At 52.3% G+C, this 27,514-nt stretch overlaps 1 protein-coding gene across 1 annotated transcript in view; it reads right to left on the reverse strand.

Annotated features, from left to right (window-relative positions):
- LAMB3 (laminin subunit beta 3) overlaps positions 1 to 27,514 on the reverse strand; it is a 46,073-nt gene that overhangs the window by 2,959 nt on the left and 15,600 nt on the right. The window contains exons 6-22 of the mRNA XM_012459241.2: positions 25,959 to 26,150; positions 24,555 to 24,618; positions 24,067 to 24,260; positions 22,135 to 22,255; positions 21,196 to 21,384; positions 19,496 to 19,651; positions 12,595 to 12,791; positions 12,082 to 12,193; positions 10,868 to 11,246; positions 9,174 to 9,334; positions 8,827 to 9,047; positions 8,303 to 8,500; positions 7,859 to 8,003; positions 3,764 to 3,971; positions 3,222 to 3,363; positions 2,752 to 2,928; positions 1,449 to 1,602 (exon numbers count right to left, since the gene is read on the reverse strand). Coding sequence (XP_012314664.2) covers positions 1,449 to 1,602; positions 2,752 to 2,928; positions 3,222 to 3,363; positions 3,764 to 3,971; positions 7,859 to 8,003; positions 8,303 to 8,500; positions 8,827 to 9,047; positions 9,174 to 9,334; positions 10,868 to 11,246; positions 12,082 to 12,193; positions 12,595 to 12,791; positions 19,496 to 19,651; positions 21,196 to 21,384; positions 22,135 to 22,255; positions 24,067 to 24,260; positions 24,555 to 24,618; positions 25,959 to 26,150 — 3,010 coding nt within the window. The remainder of the gene's footprint in view (positions 1 to 1,448; positions 1,603 to 2,751; positions 2,929 to 3,221; positions 3,364 to 3,763; positions 3,972 to 7,858; positions 8,004 to 8,302; positions 8,501 to 8,826; positions 9,048 to 9,173; positions 9,335 to 10,867; positions 11,247 to 12,081; positions 12,194 to 12,594; positions 12,792 to 19,495; positions 19,652 to 21,195; positions 21,385 to 22,134; positions 22,256 to 24,066; positions 24,261 to 24,554; positions 24,619 to 25,958; positions 26,151 to 27,514) is intronic.

Consider the following 27,514-nt stretch of genomic DNA (forward strand, 5'->3'; position numbering starts at 1 on the left):
ACAGAGCGAGACTCTGCCTCAAAAAAAAAATAGTCTTACCATCACCCCAAGCTGTTACTCCCTTCACTTTGTGTCGCTTTGTGTTCGTTAGCGCTTCGGGATGCAGCAAGCATTGCTGGCTTCTAACAAGCTTGTAGTTACTCAAAGCTCTTGGGTCTTTTTCAGGTGAGTAACAACTCATATTTGCCCATCACTTACCCGTTGTAAAGTGGGTGCAGTGGCATTAGCCACTGAGAAGCCAGGCTTCACCTGAGCTCTACACGGGGGTTTAAGCCCAAACAAGGCCAGAGCAGGAAGTTACCTTTCTCCTTATTTCATTTGTTAGTTTCAGTCCATCCTGCTGGACTTTTGCTGTTGCCTTAGAATACTGATTCTGTTACCTGGTGTCTTAATTATCTGTCGTCCGGAGACTTGATACCCAAATTCTTTATCTTCACACAAAGTACGGGATGAGCAGGGCAAGGAAGAGCACTGACTTAGCCGCTGGCCTTCCCCTAGGTCAGCTCCTCTCACTCCACCGTTTGGGTGAGGCTGGCCATGGCCTCAGGTTTATTCATCGCCAACCCACCAGCCCAACCTTTTATGTGGTGCCCACCTGGCTACCCAGCAAGACTTCCGCCAAACACTTCTGCTGCAATTCGGAGCAACTCTGTCTGTGGCTTTCACTGCACACACCAGTCCAGCGACCCCATTCTCGTATCTTAGAGATGACTCTAGTTCCCAGGAGCCCTGTTCTCCTTCCTGAGGAATCTTTGGAACCCCTTCAAAAGCTACTTTCATTATGTTTCTGTCATATTCAAAACCCCTGGATGTGCCCTACCGCCTCCCGAGCTATCTCCCCTCCTCATCCTCACACTGGAAGCCAGGCACAGGGACAGGTCATGTTGACCCCAGGCCACTCCTTACTGACCAGCTCCTCAGCAACCCTCCTCTCCTGTCCCTGTGTCAGAACTCACCTTGTTCCCTTCCAACACCCTTGTGCTAATGCCCCTCCTCTTCCTCACAGCTTCTCCCCGGCCTTCACATCTTTCCAGGCCCATCTCAAATCTTCTTTTTTTGCCCTCACTGAATATATCTCTCTCAAATTATTTATCCTCTGAACCCCGAGCTCTTATTATTCAATCCCTATCAGAGATCACCTCATCCCGTTAAATATAGTTCTACGCATCTTAAGCATAAAGCAGTAGGAATAGAAAATGTCACCCCACTGTTTGCAGTAACAGAAAAAATGGTCCTATTAATTGCAAGCTTTTTGAGAGCAGGCCAAGTCATGGGAACATCTCTGCATTCCCCAGCCTCATATGTACTAGATGCCCAGAAAACTCTAGTTTGATCTCACTCCCATAGCACAGCTAGCTCCAGTAAGAACGGGCTTCAGAAGCCTTGGGTTGGGTGGGACCATCCTTCACGGATGCCCAGTAGTCCATGCCCCTGAACCATTCCCTCACCTTTCATCCTGTCCATCATCTCCATGGTCTCCCCAAACAGCTCCTCTGCCTCTGTCTTCACACTCTGGATCCGGGCGCCCTGCTCACCCAGTATGGGACTCCGACCCAACCGGTCCTTCAGCTTAGCATACTTCTGCTTTATTCTCTTAAATCCCTGAAAAAGGCAGAACAGTCTCAGTGTCATTGTCATCATGCAAGGTCCTAAAGACCTGTGGCCAAAGCACTTAATATCCCCCAAATCAACATACAGTGGGAAGGCGCCTCCTATGAAGCCCCAATAGCATTGGTTTTGCCTGTTAAAACCCCTGAGCCACAGACTATGACCTAAACTTCCGTTTCCCTCTTCCCATCTCCAGCTCTTGACATATCCCACCTCACTTCCAGCACAACATCAGTCACATCATAGGATGTTAATATTAAGCTGACACTTAATAGTATACGTAGCAACTTGGTCGCTATGCCAGGATTGAAAGCGCCCACGTTCAGTGAGCCGAGATCACGCCACTGCACTCCAGCCTGGGCAACAAAAGCGAAACTCTGTCTCAAACAAAAAAAGAAAAGAAAGAAAGAAAGTGCCAATGTTCCTGGCCATGGGGGAAGCAGGTAGTGTGCTTGAGGCACTGAGAATGGGCTCTTTGATCTCTCTCATCTAATTCGGACAATCATGGAGCCCAGGTTAGGGTAAGCAAAGAGCATCTGCCCAGGCTGGGGATCCGAGAGACAAGCTCTGGATCCAGTGTCAGGGGCCTGCTTTGTAGATGAGTTTTAGGCCTGTGAACAAGTTATCACCTCATCTGTAAAAGGAGAGGGCCTGTAACATCCCAGCACTTTGGGAGGCTGAAGCTGGTAGATCACAAGGTCAGGAAATTGAGACCATCATGGCCAACATGGTGAAAACCTGTCTCTACTAAAATACAAAAAATTAGCTGGGCATGGTAGCACGCACTTGTGGACCCAGCTACTTGGGAGGCTGAGGCAGAGGAATCACTTGAACCCGGGAGGCAGAGGTTGCAGTGAGCCGAGATCACGCCATTGCATTCCAGCCTGGTGACAGAGCGAGACTCTGTCTCCAAAAAAAAAAGGACAGGGACTGGCCTAGGTCATCTCCAATGTCCCTGTGCCAGCTATACCAAGGCAGTGAAGGGAGAATTCAGATGCTTGGCCAGGTTTGGGTTCATTCAGAGACTGGTTCTGTCATTCTAAGAGCTTTTGAGTTTGTGGTCTTATAGAGTGTGCAAAGTCCTCTCCTGCTCAGGACCCTCACTGGCTGTGCATCGTTGAGCTAACCCTGCCTTCTCTGTACCTCCTGGGCACTCGATGCCTGCTTGCTGGCACCTTCCGCAAGCTGCTGGGCCTGGACTGCCTGTGCCCCCTGCTGCCGGGCCTGGTGGCGGAGCTCCTCCATCCGTGTCCAGAAGTCACCCAGCTGCTTGGTCATGCTTGTCACCAGTTTTTCTGCTGGCCGCAGTACCTGCTGAACCTTTGTGGAAAGAGGGAGATCTGGCATGTGTGGTGGGTCTCACGGGTACTCATCAGGCAGTGAAAACCCTCTCCAACCAGAACAACCACGACTGCCCAGCTCCCACCCCTGCCTTCTGCATCCCAGCCACAAGACCAGAAACTCCGAGGCCCAGAGCCAGCCCAAAGCGTGCCACCCTCCTCTAGAACTCCACCTCAGGTTTCATCTGGTCCCTTTCTGGCATCTTCTATGCCTGGTGCCTAAATTTTCCTGTTTACTCCCAAATATGGGTGGAGGAAGCCATGACACCTCACCTCAGCAACCCTGTCCTGGATAAGCCAAAGGGAGCGGCTGGTGCCTTGCATGGTGTCCTGAGCTTCCTGCAGTGCCACCGTGCCCTGCCGCAGGTTCCCAACCACATCCTCCACCTGGCCCTCCACTGCATGGGCTCGGCTCCTGGGTGAGAAAAGCAAGAGGGAGAGGAGACAGAGAATGAGTGAACAGTGAATCCATGTGTGGTTCAACTCACACAGCAGTGCAAAAGCACACCCTTCCCAGCCAAGACCAAGAGCACCGGGAGTACTAACTCGGCAGCTTTGACGGCCCAGGACCCCATGAGGCAGACATGAATGTTCGCGTTATGCCTGAGACACCCTATGGGCACAGTTTCCAACACGGAAGACACAGTCATGCAAATTAAGTTTAACCTGCACTCTGGACTCTGTGCCACTCCCCACCATGGTAAGCACCCGCTCCTGTCTCCCAGTCCTCTGCACCCCTTTCCCAGAAACAGAGTTGAGGAGCAAAATGCCAGCCTAATCCTGGGCAGAGAGAAGTTCAGGGCTCGAGGCCATACCTGGCTTCCTCAGCCTCGGCCTGCAGTCTGCGGGCCCTTGCAATGTCCTGCTTGGTCTGGGACAGCACCAGGTCCACATTGGGGAGCCTGGCTGCAATGGCCTGGATCTCATTCATCTTCTGCAGAACGGTAGCCGAGTCTGCGGGCAGCGACAGGGCCAGCACGGCCTCGCTGACCTCCTGGATAGTGGCTGCATCGGTGTCAGGGTCTGGAAGGCAACCATGCATTAGATTGTGGGAGCCCACTAGCCTCCCCAAAGGTCTGACGCCCCTCCTGGCTAAGCAGCACTCATGAAAGGCACCCACGGTGGCCCCTCTACCGTGCTGTCCCAAGCGGCTGCTGCCCCCTCTCAACCAGACTCAGGTGCCTATTCTCCGGGAATTTCTGGGAATGCTGTAGGAGGATGACTGTCCTGTGCTCTGTGCTACAGAGGGAGGAGGAGGAGGGGTGTCGTCACAGCTGTGGCAACTAAGTGTCTGGTGCCACAGGAAGCTGCGGGCTGGGGAGAAGGAGGTGGTGCCAGACAGCTGGTACTGAACAATGTCTGCAGCACATGCACAATCAGCCCTAAATTGGGAAGAGTGGCCAGAAACTGGAGCTGCTTCCTTGGCAAAAAGACCCCCTCCCTACACTCCCCCTCAGGCCAGACGGCTCATTTTTGCAAAAGCAAATAAGAATCATCAGGTCTTTGCTGGAATGTCACCTTCTCAGGGAGGCCAACCCCGGCCATCCAATCTAGAATTGCAACCTCCACCCTAGACTGTAGCATACCTGATCCTCCCTCCCTGCCTCATCTTTCTCTCTAGCACTTGCATGCCCATGTGCCAAACACTGTACTCATGTAACTGGCTTTTTGGTCTCTTTTCCTCTAGAATGTAAGCTCTGTAAGGGCAGGGACTGGGTTTTGTCCACAGCTATATCCCCAGACCCCAGCACAGCGCCTGGCACTTGGAAGTCCTCGTGTGTGTAGAGTGAATGAATGATTGACAGGGCTCCAGGTCCAGATCTTGTTTTACTACTCAAGCCACCTGGGCAAGTCAAGTGGTTCCTCTGTGCTCAGTTTCCTGATCTGTGAAAAAGGAATATCAATCCCCAACCCAAAGATACAGCATGAAACAATCTATTTGCAAGAGTTGTTACAAACCAACTCTGGGTCAGCGAGTAAGATCAGAAGTACAGAGATGACATCTCCTCCCCATCTCTCTCGATTTGCTTTTAGAGATTTCACTGGTATTGAGGTGTTAAGGAGGGGGGCACCCACTCACCCAGATGGTTTCCCCTGGGACCTGAACTCCTCTGGGGCCCCAGGCCCAGCCTTACTCTACAACTAGAGGATACTGGCTGGCTACACAGACCCCACTCCCTGCCCCGTCCCATGCCACGTGAAAGGACACTCTGGAGGGAGGAAGCCACGCTTATTCATTGCTGTGTCCCTCAGGGCTTGCATGGAGCAGCACACTGCAGGAGCCCAAGGCATAACTGTGGTTGAGTTTCACCAAGTGGGTTTATCCCAGCAACAAGCTTTCATAAAGACCTTCCTAATAGAGATCATCAGTCTGTCATCTAACCTAGTGTCCTAGAGTCCTGCTCTCAAAACAAGGCTTCACATGCACCTTCCCCAGAAAGCCTTGCGGGATGAGCACATCCCCACCTAGATCTGACCCTTCCTTTACTCTGCACCGCTTCAGCTGCACCCTCAGGCTCAATCTGCATGACACTCAGTTGCAGAGCCTTCTGGGTCTCAGGATGGGCTCAGTAAATATTTACCGCTTTGAGCAAAAGCATGGAAGGAGTTGAGCCTACAGATCAAATTAAACTCACTCCCTGCCTTTATAGAGCTGGAAATCCAATGGGAGACAGGCACATGAACTAGGAAGTACAGCTTTGAGTGAGTGGAGTAAGCACAGGTGCCAGGATGGCCATGGGAGCGGCCCCCAGCACCATCTGACAGGTCCAGGGAGGCTGCCTGGAGGGTGGGATGCCTAGGAGGGTTCCTAGAGGATGAGCAGGAGCTAGCCCGGTCAGCAGAGGTGGGAGAGGGGAGACAATCCAGAGAGAGGGAGAACATTTGCAAAGGCAAGAGGCTGGAGAGTGTGTTTGTGTGTGCTCACACGTGTGTATGTGTCCATGCCATCATGCAATAGGTTGTAAATGACAGTCAGACCATTAGGCTTGAAGTCTACCGACACCACTGCCAAGTTGGATGGCTTTAGGCAAGTTGCTAAACCTCTCTGTGCCTAGATTACTTGTGTGCAAAGTGGAAGTAATAATAGTACTTAGCTCATGTAGTCAGGAATAAATGAGGTAATACATGCAAAGCACTTGGAGTAGTGCCTGGACTCAGTTAGAACTTAATAAGCCTTAACTATTCATTTTGTCAATTCTGTTTGAAGAACTGGGAAAGCGATGTTTCTTCCTCCCTCCACAGACTTTCGACTCTCCCTCCCACACCATGACCCTACATCCAACAGCAGCCAGTGCTCAGTGGCTTCTGCACCAGGACTCTGGAGCCCAGAGTCTGAGCTCACCACTGCAGAAAATTTTCCTGGGTACCCCCGACTGGGGCCAGGCCTCTCTCAGGCCCTTCTCTCTGACCTTGGACTCATCATAAGACTTGACCTGAGAACAAGTATAAGAGAGAGGGCAAAAGGGGCCTGGCAGCTCCCTGCCTGTTCACGTGAGCCTCGGCTGCACCCAGCAGGAGAGAATTCCAACCCACCTCCCACCCCCTGAGGTCAGAGCCCTGGCTGACATTAATGTAGGACGAATGGCCATTCAGTCTCACTGGGCTCGACTTGGGGTAAGACTCCCTTATCCATGAGCCTAAGCCCCACAACTTGACCTGCCCCCGTGCACAATCTCCCTACATCCCCAGGTAACATTCCCCGCCGCTCGCCCCTACCCATGTGGGCCTCATGGCCTTATGCAAGTCATGAGACCTCAGAAGAACTTTCCTGTTCCTCTCTGACCTGCCATCTGCACTCAGGAGGGGACTTTCGCCTATCTGGGACAAAAACACTGTAATAGCAGCAAGAAGAGCCACTGTCGTTACACCAAGCCCTGGGCTCGTATTAACTGGGCTCCCAGCCAGGCAAATTTCCTGGCAGGAACCAGAAATCTAACAATATCAACTCTTGTTCCTGAGGCACCTTTCCTTTTTCAAAACACATTTTATATCAGTTATTTGAGTCTCAGAATAAACTTGTGAAATACTACCGTCCCTGTTTATAGAAGCAAAAGATGAGGCAAAGAGAAAAGCAGCTTGCCCAATGTCACCCGAGTCTCCTAGGTCCTGTTTAGGGATCTTTCCATTGCACAGCCCTTCCTCACTCCCCAGGGCAGTGAGGAAGGGGATCTGGTTCATTTATTCATGCCACCAATGTCAGAGGCCTTTCTGTGTCTGGCCTGGTGATACAGTGGTCAACAAGACACACAACCATCCTTGCCCTCCCGGGGTTCCCATTGTAGTGCAGTGACAATCCACTTGTAGACAACTAAATGAGGGTGAGTAGTGAGAGGAAGGTAAGACACCAAGGGGGAATGGGAGAGGACCGGGGACAAGCAGATCAGATAGTCAGGGAACATCTCTCTGGAGAGCTGACCCAGAGGACAAGAAGCAGCAACCCTGGAAGGAGGATTCCAGGCAGAGAAAGAGCAAATAAACACCCCTGAAGCAGGCAAGAGCCTGAGATGTTCAAGGACAGCCAGTGAGTAAAGCAGACAGGAGTCCAAGGTCACTCCCAAGAGATGGACAGAGGCCAGGCTCTGCAGGCATGATAGGAGTTGAGAGCTCATTCCAAGAACAAGGTGAAGCCACCGAGGGATTTTAAGCAGGAGTGAGATGTGATCTGACTTATACATTTTAAAAGAGCTACTTCAGCTGTTATGCTGAGAATGAGAATGGGTCACGAGGGAGCAGAGTAGGTGGGGAAGGGCAGACGGGAGAACAGGAAGGTTACGGCCACGGTGCCGACAGAGGAGGAGGCCTGGGGCAAGGTGTTGCAGGCCTGCGGGGAGGGAGGGAGGGCTGAATGTGGGAATGAGGGACAGGTAGGAGCGGAACGGCAGCCAAGGTGGTGGTGGACCCAGGCTCACCTGTTAGGAAATCCCGGACCTGCTGGATGAGGAGCCGTGTGCGTCTGATGTCTTCCTCCATCTGGGAGCGGCTGGTGCTCATCTGGGTCTCCAGGCGCTGGGCAGTGGATTGAATCTGTGAGGCAGATTCCTCGGCTGCCCTAATCTGTTGACACACACTCTAGGTCAGAAGGGGTAAGGCCCCAAGGGAACGTCTCAGCAGCCTCAGGATTCTGTGGATCATCCTCTATGCCAAGACCTACCTAGGAAGCATTTGTAACCAACCCAGTTTATATGTGGATGTCCAGTAAAAGAAAAAGAACTCTCTTACACTTGCTGTGGCGCCTTGAGCAGATTGCCTAACATCTCTGGGCTTTAGTGTAAAATGGGAACTCTGACTTGCCCGGGGGCTCTATCCTGTCTGCCTCCTCCCGCCTGTGCCCACCACACCTCGGCCGCACTTACCATCTGCCTGGTCTGCTGGAGCTGGGCATTGAAGACCCGCAGCTGCTCAGCCACCTGCCCCGCCGTCCAGAAGGCCCCACTGGCCCTGGGAAGGACACCCTTGCAGTGGGAGCCACAGGCTGTGCCATTGTCTTGGGGACACAGCTCACCAGGGCATGATCCCGGGGTGCAAGCCATCTGCCTGGAACTGCCACAGAGCTGTGGAGAGATGCAGGTGTCAAAGAGGCTACCCAAAGCCCCTCAACAACCAATCCCACCCCACACCTGGGAAACCAACAGCCAGACATCTCCATGACAACCTAGCACCAGAAACAGCCAGACATCTCCATGACAACCAAGCACCAGAAACTGGTTTCCTTGGCAACCACTGAGCTCACAGTAAGCAGCACAAGGGTCAGGATAGCTGTGGGAGTGGGGTTCTCACAGGGGCAGGTCTGCCCTAATGGGAAGCAGGCAGCCAGCAGCTGGTGTGTGACAAGCTGGGGTAGGGGCTCCAGGAAGTGGGACTCCATGCCCCAAGCCACCTTGTTGAAGGTGGGTGTCAGGTCAGGCAAGGAAGACATCTCCAGCCTCAGGGCCTCAAGCTGGGGGCCGCCGGCACCTCCTCCTCCTCCCGCCTGCCGTTGCAGCCTCTCTGCCTCTCTCCGGCTGTCCCTGAGCTGGTGCAAAAGGCGTGAGCTGTCGGAGGCCTGCTGAGCAGCCCGGGCTGACTGCTCGGAGGCTGTGGTCAGCATCCGGAAGGCTCCTACGGTGAGAAGAATGAGCAGAGCGGGGAATGGAGATGGAGGAGGAGCAGGAGGGAGAGGGGGTGGCGTGCCCAGGGCCACGGCAGTGCCCATGCCCAGAGCTGTCCAGGTGCCCCTCTCCTCACCTGAAGGATCAGCACTGCTTATTTTTTCAAACTGCTCCCTCTTCCTCTGATACACAATGAGGAGACCGTTGAAGCTTCTGTCCAGACTCTCCAGGTCCCCCAGGAGGGACAACGTTTCCTCCTCTAGGGGCAGATCCGGCTGCAGGCCCTGGAGAGTTTGCCTGAAAAGGGAGAGGAGCTTACACTACAATATAGGAGGAGTTTTGCCTCCCCAGAGCTACCATCCCCTTAGAGAAACTGCTACTGAGTGAGAACAAACAGAGGCCTTGAGCAAAGGCAATGGAACAGAGAATCCACAGGCTAAGCAGGTTCCGCGGGACAGAGGTCAGCAGCCAGCACCACCTTTCTCTGTCCATCTGTGGGTGGAGCCACAAAACTCTCCTCCCTTGCCTTCCGAGACCCAACATTCCTAATTCTCCTCCCCGTCTTCCAGCTCCTGGCTCCCCGTGAGAACCCCACTGCCCTGATGCTCTCCTCCTTCACTCTCTACAGGCTGGCGTCAGCCACCACCTGCACAGCTGCAGCTCCAAAATCTCTTCCGCAGTCCACACCTCCCACTCAGCTCCAGACCCCATCACTGCTGCCAACTGGTCATCCCCCAACCCCCAAAGGAGGCTCAGGGTTCTCCCCCCAGGCCCACGGGCACTGACCTCTTGGAGAGTCCTCTCTCCCCATGCCCTTTGCAGCTCCACCAACCCAACCACCAGCTCCCTCCTCCAAGCCTCACAATCCACACCTCTAGGCTTTGATCAGGCACAGAATGCAGTTCCAGGGGACGCCCCACCATGCCTGCGTTTGGACCTGGTGGACTGACTGCCCAAATGTGACTTAGGTCAGAAGGCACCTCTGTGAAGCCTGCCATGACACATTAAAATATGCGTCACATTATAGTTGACCATTTATACATCATTCTCCCCAATGCGAGCTTCTTGAGGGCAAAGACTATGCCATATTAATTTCAATATCCCCGATGCCTTGTACAATGCTTGGTTCATGAAAGGTGCTCTAAAATTATGTAAAGTGAATGAATGAAAGAAAAAAGAATGAATGAATGAACCCTAATATTTGCTTGACTGCCTCTGCCCAAGCCCCCAGCTAGAAGCTGTAGCTCGTCACAAGTCACGGAGCCTCTTTTTTCATTCTTGTCAGGCTGCCTTTTCCCTCCCTGCCACTCACACACCTGGATGGCTCTGTGCACCGTCAGAAAGCCAGTGCTCAGGGAATGCAAACTAATTATAGAAGCCTCCAGAACTGAGTCTCACTAAGAAGGTGCCTCTGCTGGTGGGATGGGGGTGTGGGTGGGACCACTTGCATTACAAAGGCACATGCGAGTTATTTTTAGAGCCCCTGCCTCTCGGATGCCCTCCGCCAGGGTGACTAATCCAGAGCTGACTTCCACGGGCAGCACCGGGCACTTGAAACAGTGCTGGGCTTGGGCTCCTGGGCTGTGTTCTGAGTCCCAGCTCTGCGCTTTCATGGCCACATGGCTCTGGCACATCACCATCTCTGCCTGTTTTCTCATCTGCAAAACCACACCAACCTCACAGGGCAGTTGTGATGGTTGAAAGAGAGAGTGCCGTGAAAATGCATTTAAACGGTAATGTGCTGTATAAATGTAAGGAAGGACCAGTGTGCCCCGTATGGGAACCTAGGGGCATAATTATTCCATGTGCTTGGCAGGGAAAGGGAATTACCTGATGGAGAGGATGGCACTGGCCACCTGAGCCACCTCCTGCTCTGTGACCGCGGCGCTGCTAAGAACTGCTCTGATCTGCTCAATCTTATTCTGTGCATCTAGGATGCGGGAGGCCAGGCCAGGGTCCTCCAGCCCCGGCCCTGACCACAGGCTGGCGGTGGCATTGCGGAGGCTGCCAAGGCGCAGGGCCTGCTCCTGGAGGGTCACATCATAGGTCTGGAAGCAAGGGTGGCAGGCCACGCACGCCGGGTAGCGGTCACAGTAGCCTCGCTGGCACTGGTCACAGCGGGGCCCAGTCAAGCCAGGGCGGCAGAGACAGCGGCCCGATGCCTTGTCGCAGCCCGGGCCCTTGGTTCCCCGGAAGTCACAGTCACAGGCTAGGGCCAAGAAAAATGACAGTCAGAAACGGGGTCAGGAAGAGAGACACAGCTGTCAGGGAGGGCCCTGAAGAGGGAGTTGGACCTGAGGCTCTTTCTACACCACTTAGAACAACAGAAGTCACAGCCAGAATAAAAACCAAGGTAACAGCTGCAGTGAAGGCAAACGCTTACTTGGCAGCTGCCATGTGCCAGGCACCATTCAGCGTCGCGCACACACACTAACTCATTGGATCTTCACGCCACTCTGGGAGCTAACACTCTTGTTTCCCCACTTTTTCTAGATGAGGCAACTGAGAGACAGAGGGGTTAAATACAGCATGCCTCTTCCTCAAAGGAGGAAACCGAGTCTAAAGAGGGGAAGCAGCTCCCCCAAAGTCACTCAGCAAGGCAGGGGCAGAGCTGGGGCAGAACCTCGTCTGCACACTTGAAGGCCTGTGCGCCTCTGGTGACGTCAAACTGACGTCCTGGGAAATGACAGCCTTTCCCCCTCAGGACTCCCTTCCTCCCTCTATGAAGAGGGAAGAAACAGCTGCCCCTTCTTGCTGCTGCCCTGGAGATGGCTTCTGGGAAATGCTCCCTTTCTCAGGGAAGTGGGGAGCAAAGCAACCAGCATGTCATGGGAATACAGGAACAGTGGGGCATAGGCCTGCTTCAGGGGCTTACAGGCCACGCCAACTGGCTGGAGCGTGAGCACTCACAGGGCTGCCCAGGCCCACACGACAGGCACCAATACGGGACGTCCTGCCCTGCTGCAGACCCACACGCCCCACCACGTGCCCACCATGTGCTCGGCCCCCACAGCCTCAGCGTCCCCCAGGCTTTCAGCACACACCTCGGCATCCTGTGGCTGCGTCTCCATAGGTCCGGTCTGGACACTGGCGGATGGCTGCAGCGCTGCACGTCAGGCCACCATAGCCTTCCCGACAGGGGCACTGCCCTGTGAACTGCGTGGGGAGAGCAGAGTCAGTGGACCCTGCCTCACAGCCTCTGCCTTACCCTGGTGTGAGGGACTGAGTCCTAGATTCTCAGTCCACAGGTAGAATCCAGGGCTCGTGGCCACCTCCAGAGCTCCTGTACCCACAAAACAAGGGCTCCTACTCAGAGATAAGCCTTGAAGTCAAGGCCCAGAGGGGCCCTTCAGAAGGTGTGGTGCATATGGCATTACTGACGGCCAAGAGCCACAGAGGGAGGGACATCCGGTGGCTTCCCCAAAGGAGAATGGGGACAGAAGCAGCCCAGCCTGACAGGGGAGAGGCCCAGAATGGTAGCATGGAGGGGCAGCAGAGAGGCTTGTGTGGAGGACCCCTCTCCCACCGAGGGCCCCCGGGCCGCCCTCACTTCGTACCTGGTTGCACTGGGGGCTGAGGGAGTTGTGCGAGTCGCAGGCACATGGCTCACAGCCCTGGCCACTGGCCAGCTTCCAGTGGTAGGGACCACACTGGTCACATTTGGAGCCCACCACGTTGGGCAGACACAGGCAGCGCCCACTCTCCTCGTCACACGGCATGTCCCTCCGGGACCCCAGGATGCTACAGTCACAGCCTGCAGGAGGAGAGCTGCTGAGCTCAGGCAGACACACCACGAAAAACTCGCCCCCAGAGGACACACATCCAGGGAGGGGCCCCGCCTGGGAAAAGAACTGGGCAGGGCCGTTCCCTGAAGATGACATGGCTGACTCACAGGACCCCTGCGCTGTTGCACCAGTTCCAGACACCTTGCAGCTCAGCGCCCGCCTGCCCACCCTCCATCTGGCTGACTCAGTCCCACCTTCCAACCCGGGCCTATGCTGCCACCTGCTGGAGGCCAGTGGCACGGCAGCTGGCTCTGGGGAAGAAGGCAAGAAGTCTGGACTCCTGGCACCCCCAGGACTGCCTGGGCACACCCCCTCTGTCTACCCTGCAATGGGATTTTGAAATACCCTAGTTTGAGCTTGGCTGTAATGAATACATTTTAAACAATCCTGCTAACTCCATTTTGCCCACCCTGAGCTATGTAGGGCATTCCGTTCTGAGAGCTTGTGGTCTGAGATACCTGGCATCTTTGTAACCAATTTTCTGAGAAACAGGGCCCACTGGCCCATACATCTTGAACCTGCAACTGTGTGTAACTGCCTACCCCACATCCTGAGTAAAAAACAACTTTCAATAGAATTCATTGTTAGGCACCCCCAGCTTCCCCTAACCTGCTCCTTCTGCTTCTGTAATAATCTGCTCACCGCCCCCTGACCCTGAACTGGTATAAAAATGTTGACCGCCCTTTGTTTGTGGCCAAGAGGTTTGAGCTCTAGCTGACTCTCGGCCGCCGGCCATTAAAAGTGGACTCTCAATAAACTCAGTGCATGGCGCTTCTGTTTAAACTCACTTGGGTTTAACATTTGGAGGCCCTAGCAAGATATTATATCATCATCGGGCACGGACCGGGCTCACTCCAGACCTCCCCAGATGAACAGCGAACTATAGGGGAGGTGCCCCCTGAGATGTTCCAGGGCCCCGTAGGTCACCGTCTCCAGAGAGGAACAGACCAACCGCCGCCGCTGCCCACAAAATTTGGCACCGAGTCCATTGTCTCGGGTCCCAGGAAGGCAAATCAGATATGACTCTGCTCTGTCTGGTTTCTGGTTTCTGGAAGGGACAAGTCCTGACAGGGGCATCCCTTCATTGATCCTGTCCAAAATCCAGGATGCTGGAGGATAGGACCACGGGTCACTGAATTTGTCTGGTTAACAACAACTGTATTAGCCTCTGAATGAGTGTATATGTGCACGTGTAGATTGAATGAGGAGGCCAAGGGCCTGCCTTTGGATCTCCAATTTGTGGCTCCAGGGTGAACAACTACGGAGTCCGAGAGGGCCCCACCTGCGTGTCCATGGCAACCTCACATGGCTTAGGGCAGTATCAGGCTCCACTCAGACCCCATCCTTGTCATGGGTTTATACCGACCCGCCAATGCTAAGAGACACCTAAATTCCTGTAAGGGAAGCGGCCAGGAGGGCACCTGAGTGGTCCCTCATGGGGCACCCCTTCCCCATTTCTGTGTGTCCTCTGTCTTAGTGTTGCACATCTGGCAGCCGATATTGTCCCAGGCAGCTGGGGAAAGACTTTTTCTCTACTATTGGTAGAGACCTCCCGCTCCCTGGGACAGTGGCTCTTGTCTGGCGTCTAGGATGGTCACCCAAAAATTGTCTGTACTGTTTCAAAACCATTAAGTGCTGCTATGGATTAGATTGTGAACCTCACCCCGTATTGACTGGAAGTTCTGGCACCATAGAGACTGCTGGCAAGTGGACTGTCACCGTCCCCGGCCAAACGTCTGGCTGTCCCCCACTGTGAATAGGTGGTGGATCCAAAACAGCCACTGCTGACTTGCTGGCACACCTGTTCTGCCACCCAAACACTTTCCCCAGCCGTCTCAGTCCTGCTGAGTCATATGTGAGGCGAGCTTTCGCTCTTCTAAACTCCTTCCTAGCCCTTCCCAGTGAAATCTGGGACCCGGCGGACCTGCAATCTAATACCAAATACCCCCCTAGACCCTGTCCATGCCCCATACCACTGAAATCCCTCATTCTCACCAGGGACAGATACTGCAGGACCTGGCCCTTATGGCTCTCCTCTCTCCCCTCACTGAGAGGGCAAAATTCGAACTCAAGGCTTTCGACGAGTGGAGGCACCAGAGGTACCTTGGTTACAGATGCAGAGGAAGACAGGCATTGGCCCGGTGTTTCATCTGAAGCTTCCATGTGGCAAGCAGCTTTAGCCCTGACCCTTTTTGTTCTCTTTTTGGTTATAATCCTTCTGGCTTGTAGGTTCTCTCAACTATCCCCTCCTGGCCGAGAATTTCTGCCTGTGTTGGGTATAATTTTCTCTTGTAAGCCAAGACGGGAAATGCACCCTCCCATTCCCATCCTCAGCCACCTACTCCTTTACAATGTATGCTTTAAAACTTTTCCCTGGGTTTCACAGGTGATTATGGAGTTCACCTCTCAAAAGGCTGACTCCACACCCTGTGTAAACTAGAATGGCCAACTTTTAATGTGGAGTGGGCGGACAGAGGGTCACTGGACCCTAATGTCATCCGGGCTGTTTGGAGGGTAGTTATGGGAAATCCAGGCCCCCCGACCAGTTCCCGTATATTGATCAGTGGCTACACTTGGTTCTTAACTCACCGCCGTGGCTCTGATCCTGCATGGCTCAAGATCCTGCTTCTAAAATACTCCTTAACCACACCACTCAGTCGCTGCCCTCTTCAGCTGCAGCCCCTCCAGTTCTGCCTCCATCTGAGGAGGATGAAGTTCTGCCCCTCCTTCCCCTGCCTTATGACTCACCGGCCCCAACAGGGTCGCCTACTATTACTTCTTCTGTTCCCCCTGCCACAGCACCGCCTGTGGCTTTCAGACTCCGGCCATGACAGGGAGAAGAGGCTACGCCCCCTCCCCCTAAGGGAAGCTCCGCCTCCGGCTGGTGGTGAGCTATCAACCCCATTTTTGGTTTATGTCCCATTTCCACCTCTAACTTACATAATTGAAAAGCTCAGAACTCGCCGTTTTCTGAAAAACCCCTGGCTCTGACCGCTCTGGTGGAATCCATACTTCAGACTCATCATCCTACCTGGGACGACTGTCGGCAAATCCTCCTCACCCTTTTTACCGCAGAGGAGAGGGACCGTATCCACAGAGAAGCATGAAAGCATTTCCTCTCCTCCACTGGTCAGCCTCAAGAGGAAGCCAGAGACCAGTTGGAGGAAGTCTTCCCTACCAGCAGACCAAAGTGGGAACCCAATTCCTCGGGGTGGAGGCAGGCTTAGGACAACTTTCACTGGCATCTACTCATGGGCATTAAGGGAGTTGCATGAAAACCCATGAATTTATCCAAGACCACGCAAGTGGTCCAGAGGGCTGATGAGTCTCCTGGGGCATTCTTGGGACGTCTCCAGGAGGCCTCTCGCATTTACACCCCACTTGATCCGACTGCTCCCAAAAATAGCTGTGCTTTAAATTTGGCTTTTGTGGCTCAGGCAGCCCCAGACATCCAGAAAAAAAATACAAAAATTAGAAGGATTTAGTGGCATGAACATCACACAACTTTTAGAAATAGCCCAGAAGATGTTTGATAATAGAGAAAACGCTGCTGACAAAGCTTCCAAGAGACAGGCAAAAGTGTTGGTGACTGCCCTCCAGGAGACACGGCGGAGGCCCCCTTCCCAACAAATCAACAAGAAAGACAAGGGCCATTGTCAGTTGGGGGCCCAAACCCCACTACGGCGAGATCAGTGTGCTTACTGTAGACAAACTGGACACTGGAAAAATTAATGTCCCCTAAGAGAGAAACTGAGAATAAAGACACTCTTGGCTGTGGAGCAGCTAGAAGATTGATGGGGCCGGGGCTCATTTTCGCTTGGCCCCCGGGAGCCCATGGTTACCGCCACAGTAGGGGTCACCCTGTACAATTTTTAATTGACACCGGAGCAGAACGCTTGGTATTAAAAACACCTTTGGGTCAAGTCACTAATAGAAAAGTGGCAGTTCAAGGAGCCATAGGAACTGTTTGCAAATACCCAGTCACACAAACCAAGAAGTAAATTTAGGCCACAAAAAAGTAACTCATTCCTTTTTGGTAGTCCCAGAGTGCCCATATTCCCAACAGGAAGAGACCTACTCCATAAACCTCAAGCCTCTATCTCTTTGTCAACTCAGGAAACACACCTAACCTTAGAGAACCAGGACTCATCAACCACCCACCTCTTAGCAACAACCCCCTTGTCGAAGGAATATCTCCTGGTTCTAAGCTCCCCAACCACAGCCTCAGAGAACAACTCCCTTATTTTGGAATTGCAGGCCCAGTTTCCCCATGTTTGGGCACAATCAAACCCCCTAGGACTGGCAAAACACCATCCCCCCGAATTGTAGAACTATTGGCCCTGGCCTTACCAATACAAGTAAAACAGTACCCTGTGAGTCAAAAGGCCAGGGAAGGCATAAGTCCCCACATCCAGCAACTACTGCAGGCAAATATTTTAAGACAGTGCAAATTGGCCTGGAATACTCCGTTCCTGCCAGTAAAAATGCCTGGCACCAATGACTATCGGCCAGTCCAGGATTTATGAGAGGTCAACAAGCGGACAGTCACTGTCCATCCAACTGTCCCAAACCCGTACACCCTCCTCAGCCTACTCCTGCCAAACCATACAGTATACACTGCCTTGGACTTGAAGGATGCTTTATTTGCCATCCCTCTGGCCCCTAACAGCCAGTCAATCTTTGCTTTTGAATGGACAGATCCAGACTCGGGAGATACTACCCAGCTTACTTGGACCCCATTACCCCAGGGGTTCAAAAATTCTCCCACCCTTTTTGGAGATGCTCTCCAATGGGACCTAACACCTTTTCGGGCCAGTCATCCAGACTGTACCTTGCTCCAGTATGTAGGTGACCTACTGCTGGCCACAGAAATGGCTGACAGTTGCTTACAACATACAAAAGACTTGTTATCCCTCTTCCAAGGACTTGGATACCGAGTCTCAGCAAAAAAGGCCCAAATGTGCCTCTAAAAGATATCTTATTTAGGATACAAGCTCACCCAGGGAAAGCAGGCACTTTCCAATGCTCGGAAACTGGCTGTCTTGCAGATCCCAACCCCAACCACAAAAAAACACGTGCGGGAATTCCTGGGGGCCACAGAATACGGCCACCTCTGGATTCTGGGGTTTGCAGAAATTGCCAAATCTGTCTACACCGCAACCAGTGGGAGTGGGGAATTGATCTGGACTGAAACAGAGGAACAGGCCTTTCAAAACCTAAAAAAGCCTCTCACTGAAGCACCAGCTTGGCACTCCCAGACATGTCAAAACCTTTCCACCTGTTTGTCCATGAAAGCAAGGGCATGGCCAAGGGGGTCCTCACCCAGACCCTGGGACCATGGCAATGACCAGTTGCCTACCTATCAGAAAGATTGGACACAGTGGCCTCAGGTTGGCCAAGCTGCCTGTGAGCAGTGGCAGCTACTGCAAGCTTGGTCCAGGAAGCTGGTAAGTTAACCCTGGGCCAAGAATTGGTGCATACAGGACCCCATGCCATGGAAATCCTGCTCAGAAGTGCCTCGGGAAAATGGATGTCAAACTCACGAATCCTACAGTACCAGAGCCTGTTACTGGACCAGCCCAGACTAACTTTCCATCCTGCATGGTGCCAAAATCCAGCAACTTTGCTCCCGGACCCAGACCTCTCTGCTCCCATCTATGACTGCCAAGAAATACTGGATGTCACAGAAACCAGCAGGCCAGACTTGCAGGATACCCCTCTAAAACAAGTGGATGCCACTTTGTTCCCGATGGAATCAGCTTCATCAACCAGGGGGTGCGCGAGGCCAGTGCAGCTGTCACAACTGAGATCAACATTATTTGGACTCAAGCACTACCGGTTGGCACCTCTGCACATAAGGCTAAATTAATAGCCCTCACCCAGGGTGGGCAAAAGACAAGTGGGTTTAACATTTGGAGACTGTCCTCCACTGTAAAATGTTAAACCCGAGTGAGTTTAAACAGAAGTGCCACACACTGAGTTTGTTGAGAGTCTGCCTTTAATGGCCGGCATCTGAGAGTCAGCTAGAGCTCAAACCTCTCAGCCACGAACAAAGGGCGGTCAACATTTTTATACCGGTTCAGGGTCAGGGGGCGGTGAGCAGATTATCACAGAAGCAGAAGGAGCAGGTTAGGGGAAGCTGGGGGTGCCTAACAACAAATTCTATTGAAAGTTGTTTTTTACTCAGGATGTGGGGTAGGCAGTTACACACAGTTGCAGGGTTCAAGATGTATGGGCCAGTGGGCCCTGTTTCTCAGAAAATTAGTTACAAAGATGCCAGGTGTCTCAGACCACAAGCTCTCAGAACGGAATGCCCTACATAGCTCAGGGTGGGCAAAATGGAGTTAGCCGGATTGTTTAAAATGTATTAATCACAGCCAAGGTAGGATATTTCAACAGGACCCCTGCGCTGTCACACCAGTTCCAGCCACCTGGTAGCTCAGCGCCTGCCTACCCACCCTCCATCTGGCTCAGTCCCACCTTCCAGCCTGGGCCTGTGCTGCCACCTGCTGGAGGCCAGTGGCACAGGAGCTGGCTCTGGGAAAGAGGGTAAGAAATGTGGACTCCTGGCAACCCCTCTGTCTACTCTGCAGTGAGATTTCCTCTGAAGAGAGCACAGTAAGCAGGTTAAGCTGTGGGTCTGGTGGCCCCATGCAGCCTGCCCCCTACTCACGGTGGCAGCCCTGCGGGTTGGTGTAGGTGAGTCCAGTGAAGCCCGGCTTGCATAGGTCACAGCGCTCTCCCTGCACGTGCTCCTTGCACACGCACTGCCCGGTCACTGGGTCGCAGGGAACCCCTGGCACTGCCCCATCCGGATCACACTCGCAGGCTGAGGGAAAAAAGCAGCCACCGCAGTGGGAACAAAGAAAAGTAGAGTTCAGAGCCGATTCCAGGAGCCAGGTTGCCTGGTTCAGATCTTTGTTCCACCACTGGCTTTCAGCTTCACAGCCTTGTCAAGTTACTTAATCTCTCTGTGCCTCAATTTCCTCATCTGTAGAATTAAAGTAATGATACAACCTCATTGGCTTCTTATGAGAAATAAATGAGTAAACATCTGGTGTCTCACACTTGTAATCCCAGCACTTTGGGAGGCCAAGGTGGGTGCATCACCTGAGGTCAGGAGTTCAAGACCAGCCTGACCAACATGGTGAAACCTCATATCTACTAAAAATATAAAATTAGCTGGGCACAGTGGCGCATGCCTGTAATCTGAGCTACTAGAGAGGCTGAGGCAGAAGAATCACTTGAACCCAGGAAGCGGGAGTTGCAGTGAGCTGAGATCGCACCATCGCACTCCAGCCTGGGCAACAAGAGTAAAACTCCATCTCAAACGAGAGAAAGAGAGAGAGAGAAAGAAATGAAAACATAAAGCAGGGGGAGCACATTTGGCACATGGTAAGTACTACAGAAGTCGTTTTGCTGTCATTATTTATTGAGCAACTACTCTGTGCCAGCCATTTAACTGGGCACTCTGAAATGTTGCCTCATATAATCCTCATGGTAATCCTGGAGACTATTATCCTCATGGTACAGAGGAGGAAACTGAGGCTCAGACATGTCAAATCTTATTCAAGTTCTCATTACAAGTCCATGCTGGAAGCAGGGATCAAACTCAGTTCTGTCTCACTCTTCCCATAAACAAACACCAACAGAAAGTGACTCAGCTTTCCCCAACCCTCGCTCCCTGACTTCTTTCATGCCTTTCAAAATATAAGACCCCTTCAACCTGAAAGTCTTTTCTGACTAAACCTGCCCGAATCAGATTGCTGCAGTCCAGGCAGCCCTATCCTATATGAAGGCACTGTCTCTTGTGGGCAGTGAAGCCACTTCTGCGTGTTCCCTCCCATTACATTCACACATGCTCCCTGAGCCTCAGAGACTTTTCCAGTCAGTGTGCCAGGGCCAGAGGACATGAGAAATAATCCTTGCCACGGAGGAGTTCTCCATGTTGGGAGAAGTAGAAAATTAAATCTCAAAGCTCATCACAACACGGTCAATGCGACAGCGTGCGTACGGAAAAGGTGCGTTCACTCCTCTTCTTCATGTGTGTATAGTTTATGTTGCCAAACAGTGTGTGCTGTTCCCTGATGGCAGAAACTGTATCTTCTGTTTATTTTTGTCTTTCCTATGTCCCAACTAAAGGCCATATATTGATGGATTGTCTGATTCATGGTCCAGAGAGGTTAAGTGACTTGCTCAGTAATATTCAGCCAACTTAAAATAATCTCCCACAAATCCTGACTCACAGCCAAGTTTTCATGCTCCCCAAGGGCCTTGGTGTACCCAGAAACATGTGGTCTGAGGTACTCAGAGGAGACGGGGAGTAACAGACAAATGACACTCTGTGTCTCCAGACACTCTGTGTCTACTCACGGATGCAGGCCTCCTGAATGGAAGCACCCGGGCGCCGGTTCCGGAAATAGTGCAGCTGACACCGTTCACAGTTCCTGCCTTCCGTGTGGTCCCGGCAATTGTCACACACACCTCCATATGCCCCCTGGCTGGCGGCAAACACAGCGGGGTCAAAGTGACATGTCTCTGAGTGCCCATTGCAGTCGCACCCTGGAAAAAGAGAGTCCCAGGGCTGACATCTGGCCCGCGCCTTTGCCATCTTCAGAGCATGTGCCACAGTAGCTCACTGGCATCTGTAACAACTCTGAAAGATGATCAAGGCAGGGAAGTGGGGAAACTGAGGACAAGGGAGGTTTGTACAATTTATTTAAGGTTACATGACCAACAAGAAAGCAGAGGAGATTAAGAACTCAAGCCCCTGATTCCTAGGGTTGGGATAAACCCAAAAACACAGTGAGCCAAAGTAAGAGCCCTTTGAATGCTCTATCCCCAACCCTTCCACTGCCAGCATTGGCCTCCTGGGTCATCGCCTGCCACTGGGCTGAGAATCTCTGTTTTTCTCATCTATGTAAACAAAGGCCCTGATTCTAGGGAGTCATTTGAAGTAGAAGATGACGATAGAAAACCAGACATGCCCTAAACAGGGTAAACCAACTGGAGGGGCCAGAAGAAGCGGGCTCTGGGGTTACCGTGAAAGTTACATGGAATCAGAAGCATGAATCAAGACATGATCCCTCCAGGCCTGGCTGAGGAGGAGGCAGGGGCCAGTGGGAGGACACCCCCCAAATACTCTCTCCATCCTCACAGAGCTAAGGGAGCTTGAATTGTAAGGGTGCAATTCAGTTTAGAGTTACATAAGAAAAACCAGATGCCCCTGTGTCCCGGGTGAGGTCATTGAGGGCTAGAGGGGCCGGCACTCCACCCAGACCCTACAAGGGAGGGGTGATCCAAAGCTCCTACTTTGGCATTCATGGGCTTCCTGGCCCTCCGCAGGTCTCCAGGGCCGGTTATTGTAGAAGGGCGCACAGCGTTCACAATTTGGGCCCGCAGTGTTGTGCTGGCAGACGCAGATATCATGGACCTGGAAGGGGAACCATCAGCCATCAGGAGTAATCAACAAAGGAGGGCCCCAGGGATGGACCTGCCCGCTCTCCTCTGACCCTCTGCACACCACTCAGGTTCTGGCTCAGACCTCAGCCCTTCCAGGATGCTTTCTCTGAATGCCACAGACTTCACCCAGCTCCTGTGACACTGCCTGCCACTGTTCTGCACATATGAACACGTGTGTGTGTGCGCGCGCGTGCACGTACACGTGCCAGCACTGCTCCCCTAGCGAGGTTTTTGCAAGCTCAATCCTTGCGCTTCGACACCCCCGTGACACCCCGTCAGAGGCAGCAGCTGGAAGATGCTCAGACACTCTTGGCAAACTGTGGGATCCAGAAGCTGGTGGGGCCCTCTGGAGATTTCTATTCCAACAATCTATCACTACAGTTGTTTGGCTAATGGAACTGTTGTGATGAATTGTCACTAGACTCATTAAGGTATAAAAATAGAATAGCTATTGTGCGCTAATTGCCTTCCAAATTAAGCCCAACACCTTCACCTTGGCATTCAAGGACCTTTATCACGTTAGCTGCATTCTCAGCTCCCACGCCCTGCTGACAGCACTCCCTGTGCGAGCCCTACTTTCTCCATCTTTGGGCCTTTAGCAAGGTTTTTTCTTCTGTCTAGAATTCTCTTCTCTCTGTATTCATTCGCAAAATCCTGGCAGGTAGGATCCAGCTAGAGTGGCACCTCCCTCATAAGGCCTCCCTGGTCCCTCTAATTCCACAGACCTCAACCCCGGCTGCACCTCAGTGTCACCTAGAGAGCATTTTTTAAAATGCCAAGGTCCAGACCCAATTCAGTCTGAATCTCAGGGATGAGGCCCAGGCAGTGGCACCTTTTAAAAGTGGTGATTCCACTGCACAGTCAGATTTGAGGACCACCAGGTCTGGGTGGCTCCCTCCCTCCTCGTCATCTCATAGCAGGTTGTATTCCCTCTGTGTCACTCAGCCTTGGATCCTAGGAGTATGTCTCATGGGCCCTGACAGATGGCACACTCCCTGAGCTGGCCTCTCTCTGCACACCTCTGCAGTCTGGGACAGAAGCTGGCCCAGAAGTGGAAAGAAGAATGCCAGCTGAGGCTCGTGCCACCTCTGTTTCCTTCCCAGGCCATCTTACATGATGTCCTCCTGTCCCTCTATCCCTAGGACAACTGTCACGCTCCCACGCTTCTTTGCTCAAGGTTCTCTCTTCTTTACCTGGTTCTCAAGTTTGGTTTTACAGCAAAATCCCCTGGGAGGGGAAGACTTATAAACTTGAACTTCTCAACCCCCCATCCCTGCTGAAGCCGATGCGGCTGGTCTCAAGTAGACTTAGCATCTGGACTAAACATTGTTCTCTCACCCTGCCCCATATCTCACCTCTAAATGAGACTTTAGAATCCCTAAACCAGTGGCTCTCAGACCTGGCAGTATATTAGAGTCACCCAGGAGCTCTAAAAACCAATCATAAAATTAGAATATCTTAGGGTGGAGGCAACAGTTTTAGCTCCCTGTGAAATAATACATAACGAGGGTTGAGAATCATTGCCTTAAACTCCCCACCAATTTCCACACTTACGTAAATGAAATTAAAATCATCTCAAATTACGAGGCAAGTCTAAAGAGGTACTAAACGATTCTGATTTTTGGAATGAAAACCACTTAGATTTTTTGTTGTTGCTGCTGAACTACTGAATAGCCAAGTCTTAGACGTAGTGCCCTCCCTGCTTTACTGGAGCCCCAAGAATGTCCGTAGTCTGCCCTGGTCCTGCCCCCTTCCTCTCCCCTTCCCACCCTAGGCTGTTACCTGCACAGCAGTGGAGGGGCCTGCAGAGGCCCCAGGCTTGGGGGCACAGCGATCAGCGTGGCCGTGACAGAAGCAGCTCCCCTGCAGACGCAACTGGGACACTGCATAGTAGGCGCTGGGAGGGTGGTAGCCCCTCTGGGGCACCCGGGCCATCCTGGTGAAGTTGACTCTCAAGTTTGTGATCTCCCCCAGCTCTGAGAGGGCCAAACGGCAAGGAGAGAGGGGTTGGAGAATGGAAAAGAAAGAAAGGAAGTTAGAGGCACAGTCTCCTTGCCTTCATAATGTGATACCATGGGCCATCCTCTCCAGACCTCAACCATCCCACAGCATCCCACAGACAACATCCCTATGGGGTAAGCAGGGCAAGTATTAAATCCCCAACCACGTTGACAGAAACATGAAAGACCAGGAAGTTTCCAGGACCTGGGTTCCAACTCTGTTTCCTTCCCATTCATAGTTCCGTGGACAAGAGGAGTAGCCACACTGACCTTGAATTTTTTGACTTGGAGTTGCTGGAATCCCAGATGCTAAATCCATAAGGTTAAGTTGGACCTACAGAGGGAAGGGAAAGAGAAGCACTGAAGAAGAGGCAAATAGTGTACCCCAAGCTCAGAAGGAACCTTCCTCTCCATTGTACGCCCTGCCCTCTTCACACTTGTCACCAGGAAACCTGAGACAGACCATGGCTATGAGGTTTGTCAGCTGCTCTTGGGGAGCAAGATGACCATTGGGCCCTAAATGAGTGTGTGAGAGAGTGTGTGTGTGTGAGAGAGAGAGTGTGTGTGTGTGTGTGTGTGTGTGTACCCGCCCGCTCTGGTTGAAAATATAAGTATCCTAAGAATCTCCTGAGTTCCCTGGGTCAAAAATTATGGTAAGATATATCATTTACATATGAGGGTTTAGGAGACACTAATTTTCTGATGACTCAGGTTGAGTGAGAAAGTCTAAAACCCAAAGATGCATGAATGTGGGTGACCACAGCACTCTGGACAATCCCAATTTCAACTATGCTTTTGATTTATTTAAATTAAAAAAAAAAACACTCATTAGATGTGATTTCATCTACATATCCCAGGAAGAGTTTTCACATCAGTCCTCCACAAGTTAGGAAAAAGTCCTGCGTTCTGATCTGGCGTGTGAAGAATGTGGTTAGCATAGATTTGGCTAAAGAGATGCATGCCTGCAGAGAGGGCCCCACTCTAAGCGTCGGTCCACACGAGAGCAGCTCTGAGGGCTCACCTGTGTCTCGGCCAGGGAAAGGAGAAGAGAGACTACAGCCTCTTCTGCCAGGGGATGGGGAAAAGCAATTATGAAAGAATCTGACCCACATTGGGAGGACTTAGGGAGAAACATTCTGAGTGTGTCTTCAGGCAGGTTCTTATTTCTAACTTAGGGTTTCAGCTCAGGAGAATTCAGGCTCTGGGTTATATCAGAATTCCCTCCAAGGGCTAAGACTGGGTTAGATGAATAGATTAAACTGAAAATGTTTATGTTTGTGTTAAACCCTACCAAGGTGAAATGAAATTTGTGTAATTTGCTCACTTGCATCTAACTAGCCACCTCAAAGTCCTCACACAAAAGTAGTGTTGATTTCATCCTCCCACTAGAGGGATGAGCCAATGAGTCGTGGGGGAAGGGGCATGGAAGAGGGCAGGGGTAAGTCACGTGGCGGCTCCAAGATGTTTCTAAAATATCCCTCCCCAGCAAAGACGATAAGTCACAGATGTTTTGAGGGTGGCCACGGGGTCATTATTGGGGGGAATTCAGGAAACTCAGCAAGGGGAGCTGAGGAAGGCATTTCCATCTCTTCTCAAGAGTCCATGTGGCTGTGTGAACAGAGGGACATCGGGGACTTCTCCCCAGGACTACTTTTCAGGATTCCCTCCACCTACCTTCCCCCCATTTAGGCGCGCATTAGGCCTCTGGGGCAGGGACTGGCACCGAACATCCTGCCAGCTCTGAGGCCGGCCCTGGCGGACCCGAGGGAAGGCAGAGGTGCAGTCAGCAGCCAGGTACTGGTACACTCGCCAGGTCTTACCGAAGTCCGAGGAGCGCTCAATCAGCATGCCGGCGGGCATGGGTCCCTACAGAGACAGGGACAGTATGCAGAGGGGAGGTGCTGGGGCTGGGCCCCATGGAGACACAAGCAGAGAAACAGGCTCCTCCAATGAACTGGGGAGAAAGGGGGCCCAGTGGGAGCAAGTGGGCTCAGGAGCTTCCGTGTCCAAACCTCCTGGTATGCCACAGGCCACGGAAGTTTCTCCCCAGGATCTGCCTTCCGGAAGGAGTGATCCCTAGCTCAGCCCACCAGGTTTCCAGGCTAGACATTCTCCTTCTCCTACACTTCCCACAGCTGACCGTTTTTTATTCTCTCTCTCCTGGAACTCATGTCCATCCTCTGTCCTGGCCCTCCAAACCACATTCCCCACTTCACTAGAGAGAGCTTCCTGGGTGGTTATCTGATCTGTGAGAGCTTCAATCAGTCTGCATTGCTCTCAAGATATAATGTGAGCACCTTCGCATGACATGTTGAGTCCCTGCTCCTTCCTGCAGTGACTTCATCCATTTTTGGTGGCTTTAAATGTGGTCTTTATGCTGACAGATCCCAGCTTAGACCACTTCCTGGAACTGCAGGTCTATAAACTCAGCCTCCAAAGCAGATCCTGAAAAAGCCCAGGCCTGTCTCTCACCTCCTTCCTGATCTCCCTAGTAAGCTTCATCTGATTTCCCCTTTCCCCATGTTCACTCTTAGTCATATCTTCTTTTTTTTTTTTTGAGACAGAGTCTCACTCCATCACTCAGGCTGGAGTGCAGTAGTGCAATCTCAGCTCACTGCAACCTCTGCCTTCCAGGTTCAAGCGATTCTCATGCCTCAGTCTCCTGAGTAGCTGGAATTACAGACACACACCACCATGTCCTGCTAATTTTTGAATTTTTAGTAGAAATGGGGTTTCACCATGTTGGCCAGGCTGGTCTCGAACTCCTGCAAGTGATCTGCCTGCCTCAGCCTCCCACCAAAGTGCTGGAATTACAGGCGTGAGCCACCACACCCAGCTAGTTTTTGTATTTTTAGCAGAAACAGGGTTTTGCCATGTTGACATGGTCATCTTCTTAAAACATAAAATGGGCCTTGTCACTCCTCCAAAAATCCTCCAATACTATTCTGAAACGAAATCTGAACTTCTGACCGCGAGTGAAGAGGCCCCAGGCTTCCTGGGCCCTGCCTCATCCCAGGCCACCTCCTCTCTTCAAGCCCTAAACCAAGCTCAGTCCCCTCTCAGAGCCTTTTGTCCAGTCTTTCTGCTTGGAATGCTCCTCCCGCTGGTGGGTTCCCTCTCCTCTTTTGTTCTCAGCTTCAATGTCATTTCCTGGTACAGATCTTTTGATACCTGACTGACGTGCATTCTCCTGCTCATGTCCGACCCACACCGCCCTGCCCCATTATTTT

This window comes from Aotus nancymaae, unplaced genomic scaffold (genome assembly GCF_030222135.1).
Source record: "Aotus nancymaae isolate 86718 unplaced genomic scaffold, 86718_ANA_hifiasm-v0.15.2.pri h1tg000039l, whole genome shotgun sequence".
Taxonomy (NCBI): domain Eukaryota; kingdom Metazoa; phylum Chordata; class Mammalia; order Primates; family Aotidae; genus Aotus; species Aotus nancymaae.